Genomic DNA, 20012 nt, shown 5'->3' with positions numbered 1-20012 from the left:
TGAGATGTCTGAGCTATTTGTGTTTGACCAAATTGTGAATGTACGGTATTCAATCCAAGTGTATTTTAGACGCCTATGACTGTTTCTGCTCCTTAAAGTATTCCTCTCCAAAGCCATACAGCCTCAATGAACTATCCTCTCCTGCAACAGCGAGTTCGTACTTGCTTTCTTTTTCGTCCTTGTTTACCGGCCGCCATGCCAGTTGAAGCACCGTCTTGGGAAGAATCAACCTATCCATGACTGTTAGTATAATACTAAGGGGAGAAGAGCAAAAATCTCGAGCGATTCAGCTTCAAAGAAGTGAAGCAGGAAACAAACTTACTCAGAAGATGTCGGCAACTCTGAGACAGATGAGCCATCTTGAGCTACCGTGCACAGACTAACCCGCCCGCTCTCGGTGCCGACTGCGAGGATGTATTTATCACCAACGGGCTGTGCCAGGAAGTCGACTGATGTGACTGGGCCGTCGGAAGCCAAAGCAGATACTTGGGTGAATTGGGCTTTGGTGCCCTCTGCATCTGGCTTTGACAGAGACCATACTCTAACTTGCTTGTCACGACCGGCCGTGGCGAATAGAGGCGCCGCAGAGGGAGCCCATGCGGCATCGAGGATCATTCTCGAGTGGCCCTTTGCATTAGCCTGCAGCAGCTGATACTGGACAGCGCCGTCTTCTCCGACGCCTCGCTCAAAGACAGCCCACTGGCGATCACGGCCGACACTCAGGAGGTACTTGTCGTCGGAGGAGAAGCGCAACCGAGTGGCCGTCAAGGAGTGGGCTGCCAGCGGGGGCCTGAGCTCGGTCCACTTGTCCGTCTCGAAGATGCGGATGACGGCGTGGTTGACGGAGCTGGCCTTGCAGGCGCTGGCGATGAGCTTGCCGTCGTGGCTCGCGGCAAGGCACGAGATTTCGTAGCCGTGGCCGTAGAGCTTCTCCGTTTCGGGCCAGAGGGTGTGTCGGGAGAGGGTTTCTTCAAAGGGCGGGTGATCAATGTCTAGATAGGACTTCTTGACGATGGAGGCCGGGTCGATGGCGTCTCGGTCGCGGTCGTCTATGGGTTGAATTTCTTGGTCATCGTCCAGGGCGTCGATGGCCTTGTTAGAGAGGCCTAGAACGGGCATGTTGGCAGCGTCGGGCATGTCTGCGATGTTTGTTCCTTCGATGCCCCCTAGACGACTGAGCATGGTGGCCACCGCCTTGGGTTCGCTGAAGACTCTCATGAGCTTCTCGTCGGCACCAGACACAAACTGGGAGGAGCCCAGCGAGTCGATGCAGTTGAGATCGTAGCCGTGAATCTGAGGACGTGACATTTCGTGCCAGGTACCAGAGCTCTTCCACTTCATGTGGAGGCGAGTCGTCTGATCTGAGCTTGTAGAGAGAAGGAAGCCGCCGTCTTTGGACCATGAGATGCCGGTGACGGCTTTTGTGTGGCCAGAGATGGCAACGCAAGGCCGCCACATATCTTCCGAGACGTCATACTCCCATCGTCTCCAACTGCCTGTTCTACCCAGGCAAGCCACTGACTTTCCATCAGGAGACCAGAGACCAGTCCAGAAACCACCAGTGCTGCCTGTTGCCGTTGTAGCGCCCTTTTCTCTGCTGATCTCTCCAAGTCTGACCATGCTGACCCAGATACCGGAGCTGGGGTCGGCCTCCCAGATAGCCAAGGAGTTATCCGCAGAAGCAGACAAGAGTTGCAGCTTGCCATCAGCCTGAGAATGCCACTTTGCACTGTAAATCCAGTCCTCGTGGCCCAGTAGCAAGGCCTCAAATGTCACGGAAAAGTCTTTGCCGGAAACCTTGAGCCAGTGTGCTTTGTTTGACGGGGATTTGCCTGGCATGAAGGCGCCGCTTGATGGGTCTGAGCCTTCGGCAGCCAGGGCGGGGAGTTCTTTGCCCTGGTGAACCCTCCAGATTCTGATGTACTTGTCCTGGCTGGCTGATGCAAGAAGCAAATCGCTGTCTGGGCTGCTGGTTTCTCTTGAAAAGCTTAGGGATCTCAACCAGCCCTCATGGCCGCTGAGTGTTGCCTGGAGTTGAAACTGAACGTTGTCTGCCTTTGTCTCGGCTGTGAGGATCTGGATGACATCTCTTGTGCCGGCTGAGGCGAGGATATAAGCCTCAGTATCGGCGCCAAGAGTGCTGAGTGAGAGTGATAGAGGGAAATATTTTGGCGCTGTGTTGATGGTCTGGATTAGTTGCAGTTGGTCATTTTCAAAACTCCATATTCTGATAGTCGCATCTGCTGCTCCTGTTGCGATAATCCATTTCGGCTGGTCAGCGGCAACTCGCAGGGCGGCCACGCAGTTTACAGGCCCGGTGTGTTCAGATGCCGTCTGAAGTAGTTTGAAGTCTTGTCTATCATCAGTAGACTTCCAGACAGCTATGGTCTTGTCATCTGAGCCACTGATGAAGTACGTTGAAGGGTCACTGTCCAGCTCTGGCAGAAACGATATAGCCTTGACAGTTTCCTTGTGGCCGTTTAAGAGTCTAAATACACCTCTAGGTGGGTTGGCCTAGAATAAGATAGTCTGAGTCAGAGATATCCCCTTAAAGAGAAGAAAGAAAACATGGATTGTATGTGAAAGCATGATATCATGATAGACTTGATAAAACTCACAGCTGGGCGCCATAGAGCGATATTGCAATCGGCTCCATAAGCCAGCAGCCCCGTCCGGCTCCAGTCTGCAACGGCAGTCTGTCTATTCGCACCGGCAGCGAGATGCTCTACCGTCAAGTCTTTTGAGCTCATATCACCAATATATTTCTGCCCGTTTATGGGTGGACTTGACTGAGACTCAGATTCTCGACGGAAGAGGGATCCACGTGACAAGCTTGTGACAAGAACTTTTTTTTCTTAGGCGGTTTTTGGCGCTTGCACGGTATGGGGCTACTAAGGCAAAGCAAAGGCTTTGTGGAATGTTACACAACTGGAATACTGCTATTCAGTAATTTTAAGTTTAGTGATGATCATCATATTTTACGTTAAGGCAGTTGAATCGCAATACATTGTGTAGACTGCATTATTCTAAGTAGATACTTCGTAGATTTAGGGCTCAGACATCCGGGGTCTTATGACATGAAACTTCTGGTTTGAGACCTGTACGGAGTACTAGAAGCATCAATCCTTCTAACAGCGCTTCGTACAGCGCTTATTAGTCGCTACAATTTAGGGCTGGTGTGCACGGGCTGGGCCGGAACAAGGGCTAATGATACGCCGCGCCTGTGTCAGTTCTGCCGCCGTCTATCAGATCCCGCCTGCCAGATGCAATCACATCCAACACTCGATCTCCGTGAACAGTCACAGCCCGCTGGATCGAGCCTCATCGCAATGGCTTCCACCCCCGACGATGCCACTGCGTATCTCTCCCTGGACGTGGAGTTTTCGTAAGCCTCCCCCTTCTCATGCGTCTAAAGCATTCTCGTCACATATCCTTTTCCCTCCCTACAGCCGGGCCATTGTCAAGACGCCATAATGGTGATACTGTGGCCAGCCTCGACGCATCTCCTCCTCCTTTCATTTCCTCATCTGGGTTTCCATCCGTGTCAAGGGTAGGCTAACTGTGCTCTACAGAGGAGGCCTTGAGATGCTCTTCTCGGACCAACGCCGCCACTCCCTCACTCTGCCTGCCAAGGACAAGGATGGCAACCCTTCCAACATTGCGTATTTGATACATCATCTTTGCGAGAATGTCATGAAGGACACTCGTAAGGAGCTTTTTGTCCTGCAGGAGCATCTGTATGTCTCATCACCCTCCCCCACGAGCTTCTGTGTTTGAATCCATAGACGGTCTTCCTTTGGAGCTCTACCTCCCCTGGTCCCCTTGCTCCTTCAGCTACACGACTCGCACAGTATCAAGACCATGGCTCGATAGTGTTTGTGATGAGTTGCCTCCTGTATCAACCCCAGCCTATCATAGAGCCCTCACAGCAAAGGACCAACAATAGCACTTCATTTTATTGCAACTAGTGGCAAACTGATGCTAATCTCAACAGACGACCAGGTATCCTGGTACTCATCAATGATGCGGACTGGGAGCTGGAGGGAGAAGAAGAATATGAGCTGAAGAGCGGCGACAATATCCTCTTTGTATCGACCCTGCATGGCGGCTAAAGCTTCAACATGGGCCTTGACTCGTTCGTGCTGGATGCGTGTGTCCATTTTCTATTGTTAGAGCATCGCCTCCATCGAAAGCAGCAGCGTACTGCTCCCTGCATGAAGGAAGTGTGCGGCGCCTGATAGTCGATTCCACGTTGTGACGATGCGTGGCTCAGCTGGGAAGGTTCAGCTCGCTATACACTGTACGGCCAACAAGCTGCCAAGATTCGCATGAATCTTTGTTGAGATCCGAAGCTTTCTGTTCTACTGCCCCAGCTTCGTCCGCCACCTCTACGAACGCGGGGGGGTGCAGATCAAGAAGACGTTCCATGGGAAGTTGAAAGAACCGGTCTTTCGGTTCAAAGACCCCCCTTGATACCCAATGCTACGTATTATACGGAGCACTCTATTCAAACCATGATACTAGCGTTGTTATCTCGTTGCGCTCTCGCGAAGCTGTCCAAATTCATAACCGAGCGCATGTTCTAGCTTCAGCAAATTCGTGTGCGCTCGTACGAGTATACACACCCGCCGTCTTACTTGCTTCGTTCTCTCTCCAATCACCGTGACCCAGTATTGAGTCCTAGGATCTCTCGTCTCTCATCTTGCAGCATGTGTTCTTGATATTGTCATGGCGGTGAGCCATGCAATGCATACCACCGTCATCGATAACTCCTTCGTGCTGATGCTTGACAATGCGAACAAATCACGGCTTTGACCACATCACACTCGATGCAGATGCAGCTCTACCAGGTTTAACAACTATTCAGCATTGAGCGGTGAAAATAAAGGGCGGGATGGCGTGAGCCAAAGAGCTCATGCATCAAGGCACTAGCTGATACTCGGCTGCAACGATGCCTGCACCGGGTTTTCGACGTGTAATATTCCTCATGGGCGTTCATCTTCGGCAATGCGTCGAATGTGTGCAGCAGAGCTGCATCTATGGACGCCACCTCCATTTCTCCGTATCATCTCTGGTATACGAGCCCATGGCTCTGAGAATCCACAAGGCCAACCCCACGCCCTTTACGCTTCTGGTTCCGTTTTGGTCTCGACGTTGTTGGACCGCTCAGCGTATTCACCCATAGAAGCTCACAGAGAGTTGGGGGCCGTAACTAGAAGTCGTCCATCCAGCAACCAGCATACACAACTTGGTGTGGTTCACTTTTACAGCCATGTTCCCTGTCCTTCCTCACACGTGCACACAAAAGGTATCCGTCAGTTGTTTTCACATTGGACCCTCGGCAGCGCTCTGGACCGGCCCCCCACCATTTTTTCCGCCTCACTTTTTTTTCGCTCTCTATTCATGCGGTATACCGAGCCTTACGAGGGTTTTTTTTTTTTTTGCTGGGTGTGACCATTTTCATGGGTTTGGTGACATTCATGATTCAGAACAATGAAGAATCTCCGATTTGTTGACCAATCCCCCTCATCTCTGCTCTTGCTCGTGTCACTTTTACACCCAAACTATCACATCCCAATACAACCCAACAGGTACTCCGTACATGCATCCGAATCCTTTCGTCCCAAGTTTCCAATCCCTACCCTCTCCCCCAGCCAGATGCAGCGAATGAGAGCACCATTAGGTGGTGTTTTCCATTTCTCAGGTTCAGCCGCTCGAGGGTGCCTCTTCAGCAGGAAAAATCCCCCGTGCGCCCGCAAGCAGCAGGGGTTTGCAGAGTGTGTATGTACTCGTACCATTTTCCACTTGGTGCGCAGCAGTTTTTAGCTGCGTTTTTTGTCATTTTTCTTCTTCTTTGCCCTCTCGCAATCTATTCCCCTTAGCCTCTGCGGCTGAGATGAGGGCCGCTTTTAAGAATCTGACTGGGGGGAGTTGGGATCCGGGTTGCTGGGACTCAGTGCGGGTTGTGTGCTCTGGATCAAACACGCGGGCACACTTCCTTGAACAACATTCCACATCACTTCGGCAATAGCAAGAAAACCACGCGGATTTGCAATCATCATGACGATTACGCCACGACCAAGCTTTTTTCCAAAGAGGTAGGTAACATGAGATAAAGACGCAAGGAAACCCAGGCTATTATGCCAGCGGACAAAGTTCCTCAAGTCGAGAGAACACTAAGCTCTCCCTTACATCAAGATCTACCCACCCAAAGCACACGTTGCTGCCCCCGTGTTCTACAGCTTTGTGCCTCGCAACACCCCAAATCGCTAATTCGAATGCAAGGGGGAGTAAGCCGGATTTTCTCCAGCAGTTCCCACGATTGTTACAGATCACTCTGCGTGGCTGAAAAAAAAAAGAAAGGTGATGTCCAGGTGCGTGGGTTCGTACCGATGTGATAATATTCCCTCTCCCCTCAACACGCCCCCCAGATTTTGTGTACTCCTACTGTACACGGGCGTGTCGTCTCATTGCGTCGATTGGAACTAGGAACGCCGGAATGAAACCCCGTGACATGCCACCCCCAGCCTGACGATGCAAGCGCGGCGACACTATTCGCTCGACGACATCATCCCTGTCGGTACTTTGTCACTTGCTTCCTTGTCGTAATCAAGCATAGGGAGCATCATACTCACGTTGAAGGGGTGCCAAAAGTGTGCAGAAAATGCCAAACTATGTTGTGATGTTTGAAGCTAAAGTGTTCCCAAGACAATTTTTATAAGAAAACAACAAATGAGCATAAAAATAGCAAAGAACAACCCGACCAAAACCCGGAATGCTGCCAAAAGTCCGCCGTCATCTCCTTCTATGATTGCCCTCTTCATGTGAAGAAGAAGCATATTACCCAATACCTGCCATATCATACCAAATCACACAGCCGCCCATGAAACATCCAATACCAATATCAAATCCAAGTACAAAAGTAAAGACAAACAAACCTCCGCACCAATAAGTCTCGTAGATGCCCACGAGGTCGATGTGTTGAAACGCAACATGCCATAACATCTCCTTGAAGCAGTACCAAAAACGCAGAAGTCCATCCCTCCAACAGTAGCAATGTACCATGATACATGCAAGGGTATCTGCGTAACCAAAATTCAAAATGCCTCTCCCAATCTCTTACAGGTAGGCCCGTCCGCCGGCCTAAAGTTCAATATAATCCAAATTCCAATAACTGGCTGTGTCGCGCAACATCCTAAATGCTCATGTTCTGTCGACAATCACCATGTCGATTTTTGTCGTCGCTCTATCCCACACAATATGCCCAATCCAAAGAAGTTTTCCTTCTTCTTTTCTTTTAACCTTTTTCTTTCTTTCCGGTCGAGGGTATTTAGCTTTAATCATGTTGCATTCTTGTTTGTACCGTGTGAGCACCGCTCATTGCAATCGTAACCTTGTCCTTAATAACAGCTGTATATCTTGGCTGTCTCGTATAATCATCAGAAGAAAACGGAATGCCACGTTTTTAATGATTCTTAGTATAGGCGTGTTGGGGTCCCCATTTGGAGAGAGCCATGTCATACATAACCGGAGGCGACGTTGGTCCATAGTGGCCAAAAGAAGGATTGGGGTTGCGCAGCACATTGCTCAAGCCATTGGCGGGCACCTGAGGTGTCGCGTATGGCGAAGGTCTACCTTGAGAGACTTCTTGGTTTTGGGCCGGCATAGCCATCTGAGGCAGCTGAGTGGTAGCAGGGGTCTTGAGTTGGGCAGCTACTGGAGACTTGGCATTTCGAGAGGCAGCAGCATCTTGAAGCCCACGAGCTGCCACAGCACGAGTCTTACCTCGGCCTTTGATCCCCTTGTTGCTGTTCTTGTAGTGTTTCTGAAAATATTCGAAAAGGTCGTGGTAGTTCTCAGGCACTTCGCCATGCTCAGAGAATTGCACAAACATCTGAGTGAGTTTTTGGAGCGTCGGCTTGTGAAAGTTGTTCTGGTGTGTCTGCAAATTCCGTATGTTAGAATGGCCTACTTGTTTATACTTATTTCTAGATTGCCCACCTTCATGTTTCCCAGTTGGGAAAATGACTTGTTGCAATCGTCAAGCCGGCAAATGAACGGCTTGAGACCTTTATGAGTCTCTTCGTGAGAGCGAAGATTTCCTCGTTGAGCAAAGGTTTTGCCGCATACACTGCAAGCGAATGGCTTTTCGCCCGTATGGCGACGGATATGAGTCTGTAAACAACCGAATGAGTTAGTATGAATACAACTGTGAAGAAAGTCGATAGGATTTACCTTGAGATTCCCGCGCTGCGAAAAAGTAAGGCCGCAGTTTTCCTTGTCACAGACCTATCTACCATTAGTGATATTGCAATGGAGAGGAGATTGGGCACATACGTATGGTCTTAGGCCTGTGTGAGTGCGTATATGAATATCCCGGTGGGTTTTCTGGACAAAGGATTTGCCACAGTTGGGGCCATCACACACCCACTGCTTTCTGGGCTTTCCACCTTGGGTACGAAGGACGGGCGCATCTGATACACAAGCTCTTGGTGTCTGCACAGGCGTAGGAGCTTGTTGCTGCTCTTCGGTCGTATGTGTCTTCTGAATAGCTTTCATGAGCTCGTCGACTTCAGTTTTGAAGTTGATTGCGTCGCTCGGATGAATTGTCTCATTATAAATAAGAGTCTTGGAGTTGATGACCTGACTCGCAACCAAGGGGGCTGGAGTAACGGGCCCTAGAGAGACGAGACTCGAAGCGACAGAGCTGGGAGTGCCAGGGCCAGCAGAAGATTTGGTAGCAACAGAAGAGATCGACCCCCTCCTCGAGATAGGAGAATAGGGTTGATAGCCTCTCATGGCCTGGGAATGGCGTCGATCGACCGTAGAGTTGGCCATACGCGCAAGAGTATGTTCGGCAAATTCAGTCTTGAATGGAGAGCCAAGCGGAGTTGATGGCGGCGGGCTCTGATATGCCATGTAGGAATATGTGCCCGGATGCTGGTACTGAGGAGACGAGACTGTTGACATGGGGGGCTGATTATAGTTGGAGTCCATCAGGTACTGGGTAGACATCTGACGTTGCATCTGGCTGCCAGCTTGGACTCTAGGGTCAAACGGCATGAATTCAGAAGAGTTCATCATGGGGAAGGTTTGAGGAATCTGCTGAGGCCAACGGGTCCAGTTGGCCTGAGTCTGCTGTTGAGGTTCGAGTGCCATGTTTGCTGGCCGGTATTCTGTTCTCGCGGCCACAAATCTGATCTGGTCTGATCAAATGAAGGAAGCTGAGCGTGACCAAAAATACAAGTGTCTAGGAAGGGGTAAAGTAGTTGGAGGGATGATGACGAATATGGACGAGAATCTGGTTTCCAAAGGTTTGTTGTAGCCAATTCATAGATCAAGATAAAGAATGAGGGTCTCTGTCAAACAGATAGGGGAAGAGGAAGGTCTTCTGGAAGGCGGTGGTGGAGAGGGTTATATACTGGGGACCTGGGCTGGGGAGATCTTGGGAGAGCGATATGATATATAGGTAATTGGCATGAGGAGCAATCTACCAGGTTTGTGGGTGACTGGGGTTTGTGTGGAAGCCCAATCGCCTGGTACTGTGAGCCGGAGATCTTGGGCTGCTGAGTAGGCCATATCCAAGATGTGACTGGGGTCCAGTGTCTGGGATGGGGCAAGACGCCAGGCACATAGCATGAGTAGTACTTGACTACAAGGGGGAGCGGAAAGAAAAGGCTAAGGCAAAGGCTGCAGAGGCGATTCAAGGACAATAATTGACAAGTGATGAACCTCAAGTACCGATAGAGCGCAGACATGAGGCCTTTGCTCCGGGAGGACGGAGGACGGGTAAGAGCAAGCCAAGTAGTTTAGTACTTAGGCTGGTAGAACTTGTTCACACGCCCCCTTCTAAAATAGAGGCTAAAACAGGATCCCCCAGTCTTAGCTGAGTGATGAGATGTGAAAGCTGGAGGAGAGAGGAGAGGGGGTGTGGCAAGGTGCGACAGGGTTGAGATGGGGGTCCAAGACCGAGCCTTTTGAGGGCTAGCTAAGGCAGGCCATGATGCTGCCAACTTGGAGTAAGTAACAGAGAACAGGAAGAGATGCCAGAGAGCAGCCGAACAAGGGGCCTCGTAAAGGGAAGAGAGAGTAAAGAGGCTATGTTTAAAACCAGGGTGTTGGTTCGTCCTTACAGGAGTCTTGCCTCCTTGCCAACCAGGATAATGGCATCGCCGGCGGGCTCCTCACATCGGACCAAAAACAGGTAGATGGACTTTTCCGCAGCAACGTGACCTGCGTACGAAGCGCTTCATATGAGCATATCCACAGTCGCTTAAGCTGCCTAGCAGTAAGGCTCGGGCCCTTGCCACGGTCCCTCAGTTGGTCCCGTATGAGTACTACGGCTCTCACACGCGCAGCAGTAGATTTTCGGCACGCATTAGGCCTCGGGTAAAGCGATAGTTGCATGTATGTCTGAAGAAGACGGCAGCTGCTCGGATGCAATAGTCTGTCGCTTCTGTGTGAGCTGAGACATGTCAAGCCGGCGAATTGGCCACTCGTAGTAGGTGATGAGTTGTGGACTGCAAGTGCAAACAGTCACTGGCCATCTGCCCATTGCCACCAGAAGAGGAGAGGGGAGATGGAGAGAAGAGCTGGGGAGTTTTCCCCAAAATGTGGGTGTGAATCCTTTGAGCCCCAGCCTGATGATGCCCGTGGATGCCGTGGGGGTTAGAGCAAGAAGCTCCAAGGCGAACAAAGGGACGATTGACTGTTGGATGCAGGCGTTGAAAGCATACCTGCTCTGACTTGAGGCATGGCTGCTGTGTTCTCTGGTTCATGATTGGCTTTTTTCGCAGATCACACTTGCTTTTTCCTTTCTTCCCTTTTCCTTTTTTTCTCCAGAAGATCGTTTCTGCGAACCGCGGGTTCTCCCAGAAAGAGGGCGAAGCTGCCCAGGTCGGCCAGCTTTGAAGTGGGATGAAGAGGAGAGTACTAGGGGGATTGCAAGGACTGGAAATGACCAGTGGGGAGAAGAAGCGGGAGGTGTGTGTAGAGTATGAGGGGGGTGGTCGGAGAGGTACAATATCTGATGGACGGTTTGTGTGTCCGCGGCAGGCGCACCGGGCGTTGGTGCAGCGCGGGTGGCAGGTGCGACTGGAGGCGGTGGGCTGGAGCTTGGAGCAACCGCGAGGGGTTATTTAGGTTACCATTTCGGGAAGCCAGGGGATCCCTGATATGCTGATGACCGCCTGTCTAGGGGCTAAAAACGACGAGGAAGAGCGACCGTTACAAACTGTGCATTGTACCTGAAGAAATCCTCAGGTCTATGGAGTACAGTACTTGGCAACATGTGAAAATTGCAACGGTGATGTATGTACTGTAGGTTAGTACCTCCTTTGGTACCTGCTAGGTATGATTGGGGCCCTATTAGGTGCCTGCCTATGGACAGAGGCATAGAGATGGATTGATAGTATAGAAGGTGGCATTGATGAGCACATCTGGGACTTAATTTGAGTACCTAAGGTATGTGCTGTAAGCTAGCTGGACAGACAAAGACCATGCAAATTTTTGCCGGTGTCTAGGTAGATACGAAGGAAAACAGATGCCAGCGCACGGCTGAAGATGATTCCTTGTTGTGGCTCCTCTCTGATCAGATAATAGTAGGTTAGTCCCAACGCATCCATGCCTTGGACTGATCAAAATTATCAAGGTACCTGTACGGAGTAATTAGATGTAAGAACGTCGCCAACGTCAATATCATTCTCGTCCTTGCCTAATGCTAGGCACGGATTAGTATTTTGCCTCCATACCATTGCCCTCAAGCTAGCTTACATATGCCCGCCCGCTTATAACCCAATACTGTTCAATATATGCAGCTTATGGGCATGTAATTAGAGCCTTCGGTCGCCATTAACGCTCCAAGCCGTCATTGCCAAGGCGATAAAGAAAGCCGCAATGGTCTATCGCAAGTCATACATACGGAGCGCAAGGCATGGAATGCGCCTTGCACGTATTACCGGCCCTAAAGGCGGAGCCGGCGATCGTCTGCTAGTGGCACGGCAAGCTCCCAGCTCGGCTGCCGTTCAGAACAAGCCGTGGGCGCATTTTGCACAGTCATTTCCAGGGGACAACGATGCAGCTACTGTACGAGTTACTATCGAGTAGTGAACCAACCAATAGATGCCATCAAAACTCTACTTGTACCCCCCGTTGCCGTGCTCGTGTCTGCTCCGTGTGTCACCTGGGTGGTCGGCCGCCCAGTCATCCCGCTCCGGGCGGTTCTAACCGGTGGACCCCCATTTCCCGGAGAGCTTCATCTCGCACACTTTTAGAGTGTACCGTATTGATGAGGAGGGGACAATATTGCATGTTGTATCGTATTGTCAATGTCATGGAAGGCCAACAGTCGCGCCTTGGCCTGGACAGAGAGGCTTGCCAAGTTCCCAGCACATGTGCGATGTGGTATTCGGTACCTGTCCGTACCATGCACGTGCAGCAAGGACAAGTCCAGCTGCTGGGATTGAAAACGAGGGAAGAGGTACCAAGCTGTCTCGAGGTCCGGATTGGGTAATATTTGGCAAATTCTCGCATTTGATTCGCCCACGGCCTCTTCGTGACCTTTTGGGCTAGGCTTCTTTTCTCGTTTTTGGTGTCCATTAGTTATTTCACACCCTTTCACCCTCCCACCCCTCACACAACTTCTAGCTCCAACATGCCAAAAAGCCGCGGAAGCTCAGTCGTCGCCATCAGCGTTTCGCTTCATGCATGTACGGGCAGCACTTCAGATTTATTGCAGACGCCACATCTTGTCCTTCGGGATAGGCGTACTTGCCAGCACGGGTGCCGGAAGGATGCCTTGAATGATGTATCTGGATGAGTGAGTATTGCCCACTACAAACTAGCACTGGACGGCAATAACCATGCGCGCAATGTTGGGTGCGAAGCATGTCCACCGTCATTTCGGGCTTTCAATGAAAAGCCTCGTCAATTTTTGTCATCGTCGGGCATACGAGTACAGTATGAGCCTGTATTCGCTGGACGTGCCCGAGCTGGTGGATGCCACTCTTACATTACTCCGTACACAATTTCGAATTTCCTCACACAGCGAAAAACTGTGCACCATACGTGTACTGACTATTAATAGAAATGCGTCGCCATAATTTCACATCGAGATTATCCCTTTTATTACGCACGCAGGGAGGGCTCAAACCGACACGCTGAGCTAGATATGCCTCCATGTACAGCTCACTCAAAGCGCCAAGTGCCGATGCACGCACACCAACGCGTTTGTTTTATGCGACTCGTACAAGCTCATGCAGATTGCACAAAATCGTGGTGACCAGCGAACAAGGGCACACCGCAGGAGTTCCGGTTTCTTGGGACTCGATCAATCTGTGAACATCACTCAACGCCAGGGGTCTGTGACAGGGATGCAGAGATCCTAGCCAGGGGATTGCACCCGGTTGGCCAGCCATGTCACGAGACGTCCCTCTTCAAACCGAGGGGGGGCGAGAGCCCGTACAAGTATGTCGTACTCCGTCCACACCGTGCGGTAGCAGTCGTCGTCTTGTCATTTCTGAGAAATGTGCTTCATCCACGTCCCGCAAAGGCGCTGCTGCAGTAGCTCAGTGACGGAGCGGCTTCGTGGTACCTCGAGCAGCATGACTGCATCTGCAAGGGCACATGCAAGGCCATCAAGGCTTCTTTTGCCCTCTGTCTTTTAGCCTGTCTGATCTTGGGAATTGGAGGGTGAAGCAGAGGATGGTGTTCTTTTTGCAGTCCTCTCTAACGGCTCGATTTTTTCCAGTCACGTTACAGGCACGCTGATTTATCCGTTGGGACAGTACAGACAGAGTACGGGGCCTGCTATTGCTGCGGTGGCGATGAGAAAAGGGGGGTGGAAGTCGTTCTTCGCCTTGTTGAGAGCGGCCAACTCGCAAGGTTGCCAAGTAATAATAGCGACATCAAAGTCTCCGGGATGCTCTCTCCACCGCACTCACCTGCTGTCACAGCGAACAGAGCCGGGGTTTTTTTTCTCTCACCTGCCTGAGGTGCCACCAAAATAAGCCGAACGTCGTCAAGCACGGTTCGCAAAGCGCCTTTGGCAGACTTTATTCCCTGAAAGCGGGCTTCCATCCGAGTTTTGTCAGTGCAGAGCATGCTCGGAGCTTATGCCCAAGCCAGTAAAAAAACAAGTCGATGGTGTGGCCTCCAAACGAAGAAATGAAGAGCTGCGGCCGAGGGACGAAGCAACAATCCGCTGCAACAGTCGCTCCTAGCAAGTACGGAAGACCAGGAACAGTACCTGGTCAGTGTACAGGCGAATGCAAAATTCTGACCTGTTACACTGCAGTCTGGTATTCTACGGCCCCTTTTCTATTTCCCCCTAAGGGGAAGCTTTTGATTGGATGCTGCGTCTCCTGCTTCCAGACGGATAGTGCGTGTTGTTATGTGGTGAACGGCGAATTATATCCGATACCAGCATTCCCAACGGAGATGAGGTTAGATCTTCGAATAATGGAAATGGCCCAATAGGAGCGGCGAAGCACGAAGTGGAAATTAAAAGAAAAGCTGCTCCAACATCAGAGGCAAGAGGTGATGGAAGCGTGAAGACAACTCCAAGCAGCCTCAATACATCTTTGCTGATGGATGAACAAACATCACTTTTATGGATCTGATACTGTTTTTACGGGCTGATCAGGATGTTCCAGAAGATATCTTCTGCCAATTGTACTACAGAACTCGTTACCTTGCATGTGTACGAGTACTCGTATATGCACCCCATACATGATGCATGTCCGTGCTTCCTCGATGACAGGGACATTGAATGGACGCATGCTGTACTACGCACGTGCTCACTCTCTACCTCAACCTCCCAACCTAGCATCAGCAGCGTTATCTTCTCTTCTCTCGCCGCAACTTCCAGCCAGATAAGATTATTCTGCCCAAGTCACCCCCTTCCTCATAACAGGACTCTGAGCATCCAGGCTTCAGCTTCAGCCGCTCCCATAGTAGCAACATATATGGATGCGGTGTACAGTATTGTATTGAGGTTACATACTGAAGAAAATGTGGCATGCCAACCGGGTAGCAGCGGCCAAGGCTCGGGCTCGATCCAACAGGATTTTCAAGGCTGCATATGCACATCTACGTTGTGTTACGAAAGGTTACAACGCCGAGTCTACAGGATGAGCAGCCCCGTCTCCCGAGTTCCGAATACTACTGGATCCCGCTTTGTTGTTTCTGAACCGGTTTCATGACATCTGTCCATCTCACAATATACTTCTGTTTGAAGCAACGGGACGTTCTCCCTTTTTGATGCCCTGCAAGGTACTTTGTATACTTGGTGCCAACGAAGAATGGCAGCGGCGAGAAGCACTCTGGTGGGTTGCATACGTCAGTACAGATCATCTACGTTATGTATCGAGATTTTATCACCGTTTCCTTGGTAACAAGTCAGAGCAATGTTTGATGGTTGACGAGTGGTGCTCGCATATGCAACAAGGAGCAGTAGCAACATCCCCTTTCCCGTGTGCTAGCAAATCTGACGTATCACCTACAGCTGAACCACATAAATCGGCTACAACGACGGAGTACTCTTTTCATAATCTGTCTGTTTCAAGCCGTCTATTGGGCTGCTCTTGTTTTCCTTGCTCTAGCTGCGTCAACCTATGGAGATGTGTCAGTCTCACGTCCACGCCCCCGCTCGGCCGCACTGACGGGATGATTGACTGATCTACCCGCTGAGCACGAAACCATTCATGGGTAGGCCGCACATCCCGCGCAGGTGAGGCTGTCTCGCTTGGTTGGAGGGTAGTATACACTGCCTTCTCTACATCAATCTTGCCTTGAAATGCGTCAGACACGGCAGGGCGGACACATACATCATCGTCATCGTCGCCTACTTGGAGCCGCCTATTTGTCTACATGTAAAACAGTAGTCGGTACAAGTCTCATTGTTTGGTCACCCGCCCGACTGGGATATATGGGACACAATAGACTCCCATTAATCTCTTTTCGCTTCTGTTTTCAAGCTCATTGTGGCTCTCGTGGTGCGCCTCATTTCGAAGTACGCATGACACAGGCCACAAGGTGACTTGACAGGTGCTGGCGACTAACATCGAGCCGTATCTTCGGGTCAATGGCTACCGAGCTAACAGCTTGATGGCGCGGGTGTTGCTGGATCCGAGAATCCATCACAAAGAAGCCATGTTGAGTTAGATGAGAGAAAACAGTGCTTTACCAAGGGTGGTTTAGAGCAAGAGCATCACCACCGGGGAGATGAGGATCTCTATCCGGGCACCACTAGCAGTAACCGGTTCTTTGGTTCAGGAAGCTAGACCAACTCCCTTAGTCGTAGGATTTTCTGCTTTGTGATTTGAGATGGCAGGCACAGCATGGGTGCATGACGCCAGCCCAAGCTGATGCGGCTGTGAGGATTCGAGCAAGAGGGGGGGTTCAGTAGGGGTCTACATTGGCTCTGTATACGAGTTGGCTGGAAGCTTAAGGTAGCATTTTAATCTATCTGAGATGTCATGGAGCAGGCATGATGGCATCAATCTGGGGGCCGCTTCTCAGCCGGACCTAGCGAAGCTTCGTTGGTTGGTTCACACATGCATCTGACGCGCTTTGCATGGGTCCATGTGCGTGTAAGATTTGGAGCAATGAGAGAGAACATTGAGTGCATTTAATTTATCAACCCGAGTCACGGCTAGAATCACATAGCTGAAAGCTACCTAGCTAAGCCAATAGCAGTAGCTGATTGTGTTGGGTGGTGATACTTCCATGGGTGTAGAGCTCAACCGGACAAGACAAGGCCATGCTCGTAGAGAGAGGGAGACGGAAGAGCATGAGTCAGGGAAGAGCGCTATAATATTGCAGTTGAGATATGACGAGAGCCGCAATTGGCTTTGTGATTTAGTTAGCACTAGTCCAACCACGACTGCAATGTCAGGGCGTCAATAGGCAAAGAACGGGAGCATCAAACCAAGTCCAACTTTAGAGGCTTGAAGGATTGAAGACGGCGCATTGAATCTATCAGCCCGCTGAATCCATGGATCGCTGCCGTAATTTGTGCCGGCTCTCGCTAGGCCGCTAAGGATGAACGATGCGGGGGGTCACGTTCAGCTGCATAGAAGGGGTCGGTGCCTGTGAGACGCCTGTGGTCTGCGGTCCGTAGCGCTCCCGTCCCTGCTGAAATCTCATCACCGGTGGCTTACAGTATTGATGCGACTTATTGCCTATGTGCTCCAGCTTTGATGCATCGTACACACCCCCAATCACATGCCGGCTGCAAATCTTCCTCTACAGTGACGTTTCAATGCTCCAGTTGATCAAGAGCAGGCGGGACAGCCTCAAGTGAGTGGCTGGTTGTCCCCATGTATTTCCTAGCCAGGGTGGGCCAAGTCTTCGGGGACCACGGGACAGACTTGGTTAAAGAGCCCGAAAAAGATGATATGCGATAGAAGTGCTTTAGTAGAGGCCGGGACACGGTTTGAGGGTTTTGGAGAGCGAAAAGAGAAGAGACGCTCCCAGGACGAGAGATTTCTTTCCACATAGAGATAATGACCAGGCCTATTATTCAGGAGTAGTTGGTATTCCAGGATGCTCGGTGCCAGGTACGGATACAGATCACATCTGGACGGCTCTGGTTTTGAAAACAGGTTAAAATCCCAGAGGCTATCCCAGCAAATCAGTCGGTCCCAGGACTTTGGGTAGGGTAGCTGGCTAAGAAGGCCGGAGATAAACCACCATGCTAGTGTAAGAGACGACGCTTCTTGAGGAAGGCCGCGATTTACCGACCACATACAAGGAACTTTGATGAGCAGCGAAACTCTTGGAAGAAGGAGGCCCGGGTACCTGGTCCCAAGGCCCCCATAGTTTGCACATCATCTAGAGATTTACGTTCTTGAAACTCGGTTATGACTGCTTGGGGCTTTGATTGCAAGGAGGAGTATATGCAGCTTCAACTGCATTTGGAACCTTCTGGCAGGCGCCACAGTAACATAAACCGGCAAGATGTGTTACCGTCTTATATGAGAATCAGTTTTGGCTGGCACCATCATTTTTCCTAGTAATTCCTGTCCTCTCGCACATGTACTGGCATGCAGAGTATTACATGATACAAAAAAAAAAAAAAAAAAAAAAAAGCAATATAATAGCCCTTATTACTCCATTGATATGATGTGTCGATATCAGCTTCAGGTTTAGGTTAGGCATCCACCACAAGCTTCCAAAGGAGCTATCATCCTGTATTCATCAAACAACTAGATACCATTTTGTTTTCTCGAGCGAAAAGAGACAACAAAGAAACGGAAGAGGGGCGTGTGGGCAGGAAAATTCCCTATTGAGGGCGTGAAAGACACATTCACATGAATCATCCATGCCTAATGCTACTGTTACCGTTACAGGGTATTACCTGCGCTTGTAGATAGAAGAGCAAGTATTAGTAGACCTGTCATTTCCCGGATGCTCGCCTACCAGATGACCTGAACGCCCTGCCGGCGAGGGATCAAAATCTGTTGCTAAATCTGTTGCGCTCGTATTATATTCTACATGCGCAGGTACACGGCCAGAGTTGGCAGACATGGGTTCGTTCACCCCCCCGGCAGCTACGGGGGTTTAATTGTTACGCATGAACTGAAGTCACTTGAACAGGCAGCGTGCCCTGGATTTTCCATCACCTATTCGCTTCCATTTTGAGAGACGGCACAGGGTATAGAGTAGCAGTCGGGCAGCGATGCTAACGGCCGTAAATTGCAACAGCACAGTTGCGGCTGTCGGCTCCATGGATGCTCACCAAAGATTGATGCAGGGGCCGCTGATCCTGGGCACACTCAGCGCATAGTCAATCTATTCGGCAGGGCTCCGTATCAAACATGGTCGAGGACCGCGCAGATTTGATCCTGCTGGGAGATCGTGGGAAACAGACGTGTCATGTTGCCTCAGCTGTGCGACCCTGACGAGACAACTCCTTCGTGCTGTTTGAGGTCGTGCTCGGATACTCCGTATGCAGCATAGAGTATTAGTGCCTGTTTGGAGCATCTCGGAGCTGAAAATTACACTTAGGAGGTAGTATTGATTGACATCCATGGATGAAATCCTGCTCCCTGGAGACTGGTAGCTACCAATTACAGATCGGATTGCGAGCAAGCTTCACGGCCCAGACAGGAGAAAAGTTATACATCATATTGTTGACTTCTTGCCTCACCTGGCACCTGAATGGCGCTGTCATTGGCACATCAAGGCAGTGCACGGCTTTCCCGGTGTCCTTGAAGTTTATGATTTGAAATTTGATGCTGAAGATGAGCTGTTACACGGAGGTACATGTACTTTGATACAAAGCGTGCTGTATTTAGTCGCTTGACGTCGGGACCGGCTTATCTTTGGTCCTCCAGCCAACCTACCTCGACAAGCTCGAGTCAGAAACAACATCATCTAGCTTCATCAGATACTCATGCGCACATACTCAAACACCAGCGTCAAATCACAGAGGCCGCCCAACCTTTGTGTCAACATACCAAGGCGCCTAACCTTAAGATTCAAGCTCTGCGCTTGGCTCTTCGTCCCGCCCATCTCCCCGCCCCGAAATGGAACTACCGCCCGCCATTGACGCTCTAGTGCCCTTCGTCCTGCCCTGGTCCCTGATCGTTGCCTCCAACACGAAAAGGACTAATTAGCTGCCAGTTTTGCTTCAAGAGGTTCATCGCCCTCAGACGCTGGCCACTCACACGGCCCTGCATAGCGACTGCTCACTTTCATGTCTAGTGCTAGCCCGTCTACGGAGCTGTAAGAGACGAGCGTCTCTGATTTGCTGCCTCTTCTCATTTGTCTTTCACACCTACATGGCCCCCTCTTTTGCCGAATGACCCTGGCCTTTTGTTACATGTTACAAGCGGCTGCAGCGAAAGATCTCCCTGAGGGTGTGGAGCAGCCGTAGTCTCAGATCGTGGTGAACAGCATGGAAAATGGCGATCGGGGTTTTCGCCCACATCTGCCTTTACCATCATCGCAGAGATTGTGTCCCGATCGCTAGCGAGTGCAAGTGTCAGAGGCGTTGTGTGAAAGTCCAG

The 20012-nt window shown here is 50.7% G+C and overlaps 6 protein-coding genes across 6 annotated transcripts; 3 read left to right on the top strand and 3 right to left on the bottom strand.

Moving 5' to 3' along the window:
• Window positions 1-35: 35 nt before the first annotated feature.
• V8C40DRAFT_248777 (Elongator subunit ELP2) lies at window positions 36-2825 on the bottom strand. Its single transcript, XM_083216616.1, has 3 exons — window positions 2619-2825; window positions 323-2514; window positions 36-230 (listed from the first exon to the last, which is right to left on the bottom strand). Exons 1-3 carry the CDS (start codon window positions 2748-2750, stop codon window positions 74-76), a joined length of 2481 nt encoding a protein of 826 aa, XP_083071484.1. The 5' UTR covers window positions 2751-2825; the 3' UTR covers window positions 36-73.
• Window positions 2826-3329: 504 nt separating this feature from the next.
• V8C40DRAFT_267239 (ubiquitin-related modifier URM1) lies at window positions 3330-4112 on the top strand (the record flags this gene model as incomplete). The annotated part of the gene is made up of 3 exons (XM_083219833.1): window positions 3330-3385; window positions 3573-3737; window positions 3995-4112. The coding sequence occupies 3 exons, from the start codon at window positions 3330-3332 to the stop codon at window positions 4110-4112; spliced, it is 339 nt and encodes a 112-aa protein (XP_083071483.1).
• Window positions 4113-4841: 729 nt separating this feature from the next.
• Window positions 4842-5374, top strand: V8C40DRAFT_248775 (uncharacterized protein). Its single transcript, XM_083216615.1, has one exon. The coding sequence runs from the start codon at window positions 4952-4954 to the stop codon at window positions 5183-5185; it is 234 nt and encodes a 77-aa protein (XP_083071482.1). The 5' UTR covers window positions 4842-4951; the 3' UTR covers window positions 5186-5374.
• A 2054-nt stretch (window positions 5375-7428) lies between these two features.
• On the bottom strand, window positions 7429-9286 carry V8C40DRAFT_40985 (C2H2-type zinc finger protein). Its single transcript, XM_083222950.1, has 4 exons — window positions 8338-9286; window positions 8236-8289; window positions 8002-8175; window positions 7429-7942 (listed from the first exon to the last, which is right to left on the bottom strand). The coding sequence occupies exons 1-4, from the start codon at window positions 9157-9159 to the stop codon at window positions 7466-7468; spliced, it is 1527 nt and encodes a 508-aa protein (XP_083071481.1). The 5' UTR covers window positions 9160-9286; the 3' UTR covers window positions 7429-7465.
• A 438-nt stretch (window positions 9287-9724) lies between these two features.
• V8C40DRAFT_40983 (uncharacterized protein) lies at window positions 9725-10602 on the bottom strand. Its single transcript, XM_083222949.1, has 2 exons — window positions 10134-10602; window positions 9725-10006 (listed from the first exon to the last, which is right to left on the bottom strand). Exons 1-2 carry the CDS (start codon window positions 10405-10407, stop codon window positions 9810-9812), a joined length of 471 nt encoding a protein of 156 aa, XP_083071480.1. The 5' UTR covers window positions 10408-10602; the 3' UTR covers window positions 9725-9809.
• A 3957-nt stretch (window positions 10603-14559) lies between these two features.
• V8C40DRAFT_40922 (uncharacterized protein) lies at window positions 14560-15497 on the top strand. The gene has a single exon (XM_083222948.1). The coding sequence runs from the start codon at window positions 14643-14645 to the stop codon at window positions 15198-15200; it is 558 nt and encodes a 185-aa protein (XP_083071479.1). The 5' UTR covers window positions 14560-14642; the 3' UTR covers window positions 15201-15497.
• The last annotated feature ends 4515 nt before the right edge of the window (window positions 15498-20012 follow it).

Source organism: Trichoderma camerunense (genome assembly GCF_050948025.1).
Source record: "Trichoderma camerunense strain CBS 138272 chromosome Unknown V8C40scaffold_12, whole genome shotgun sequence".
NCBI classification, from domain to species: Eukaryota; Fungi; Ascomycota; class Sordariomycetes; order Hypocreales; family Hypocreaceae; genus Trichoderma; species Trichoderma camerunense.
This window is presented reverse-complemented; position numbering and strand designations above follow the sequence as displayed.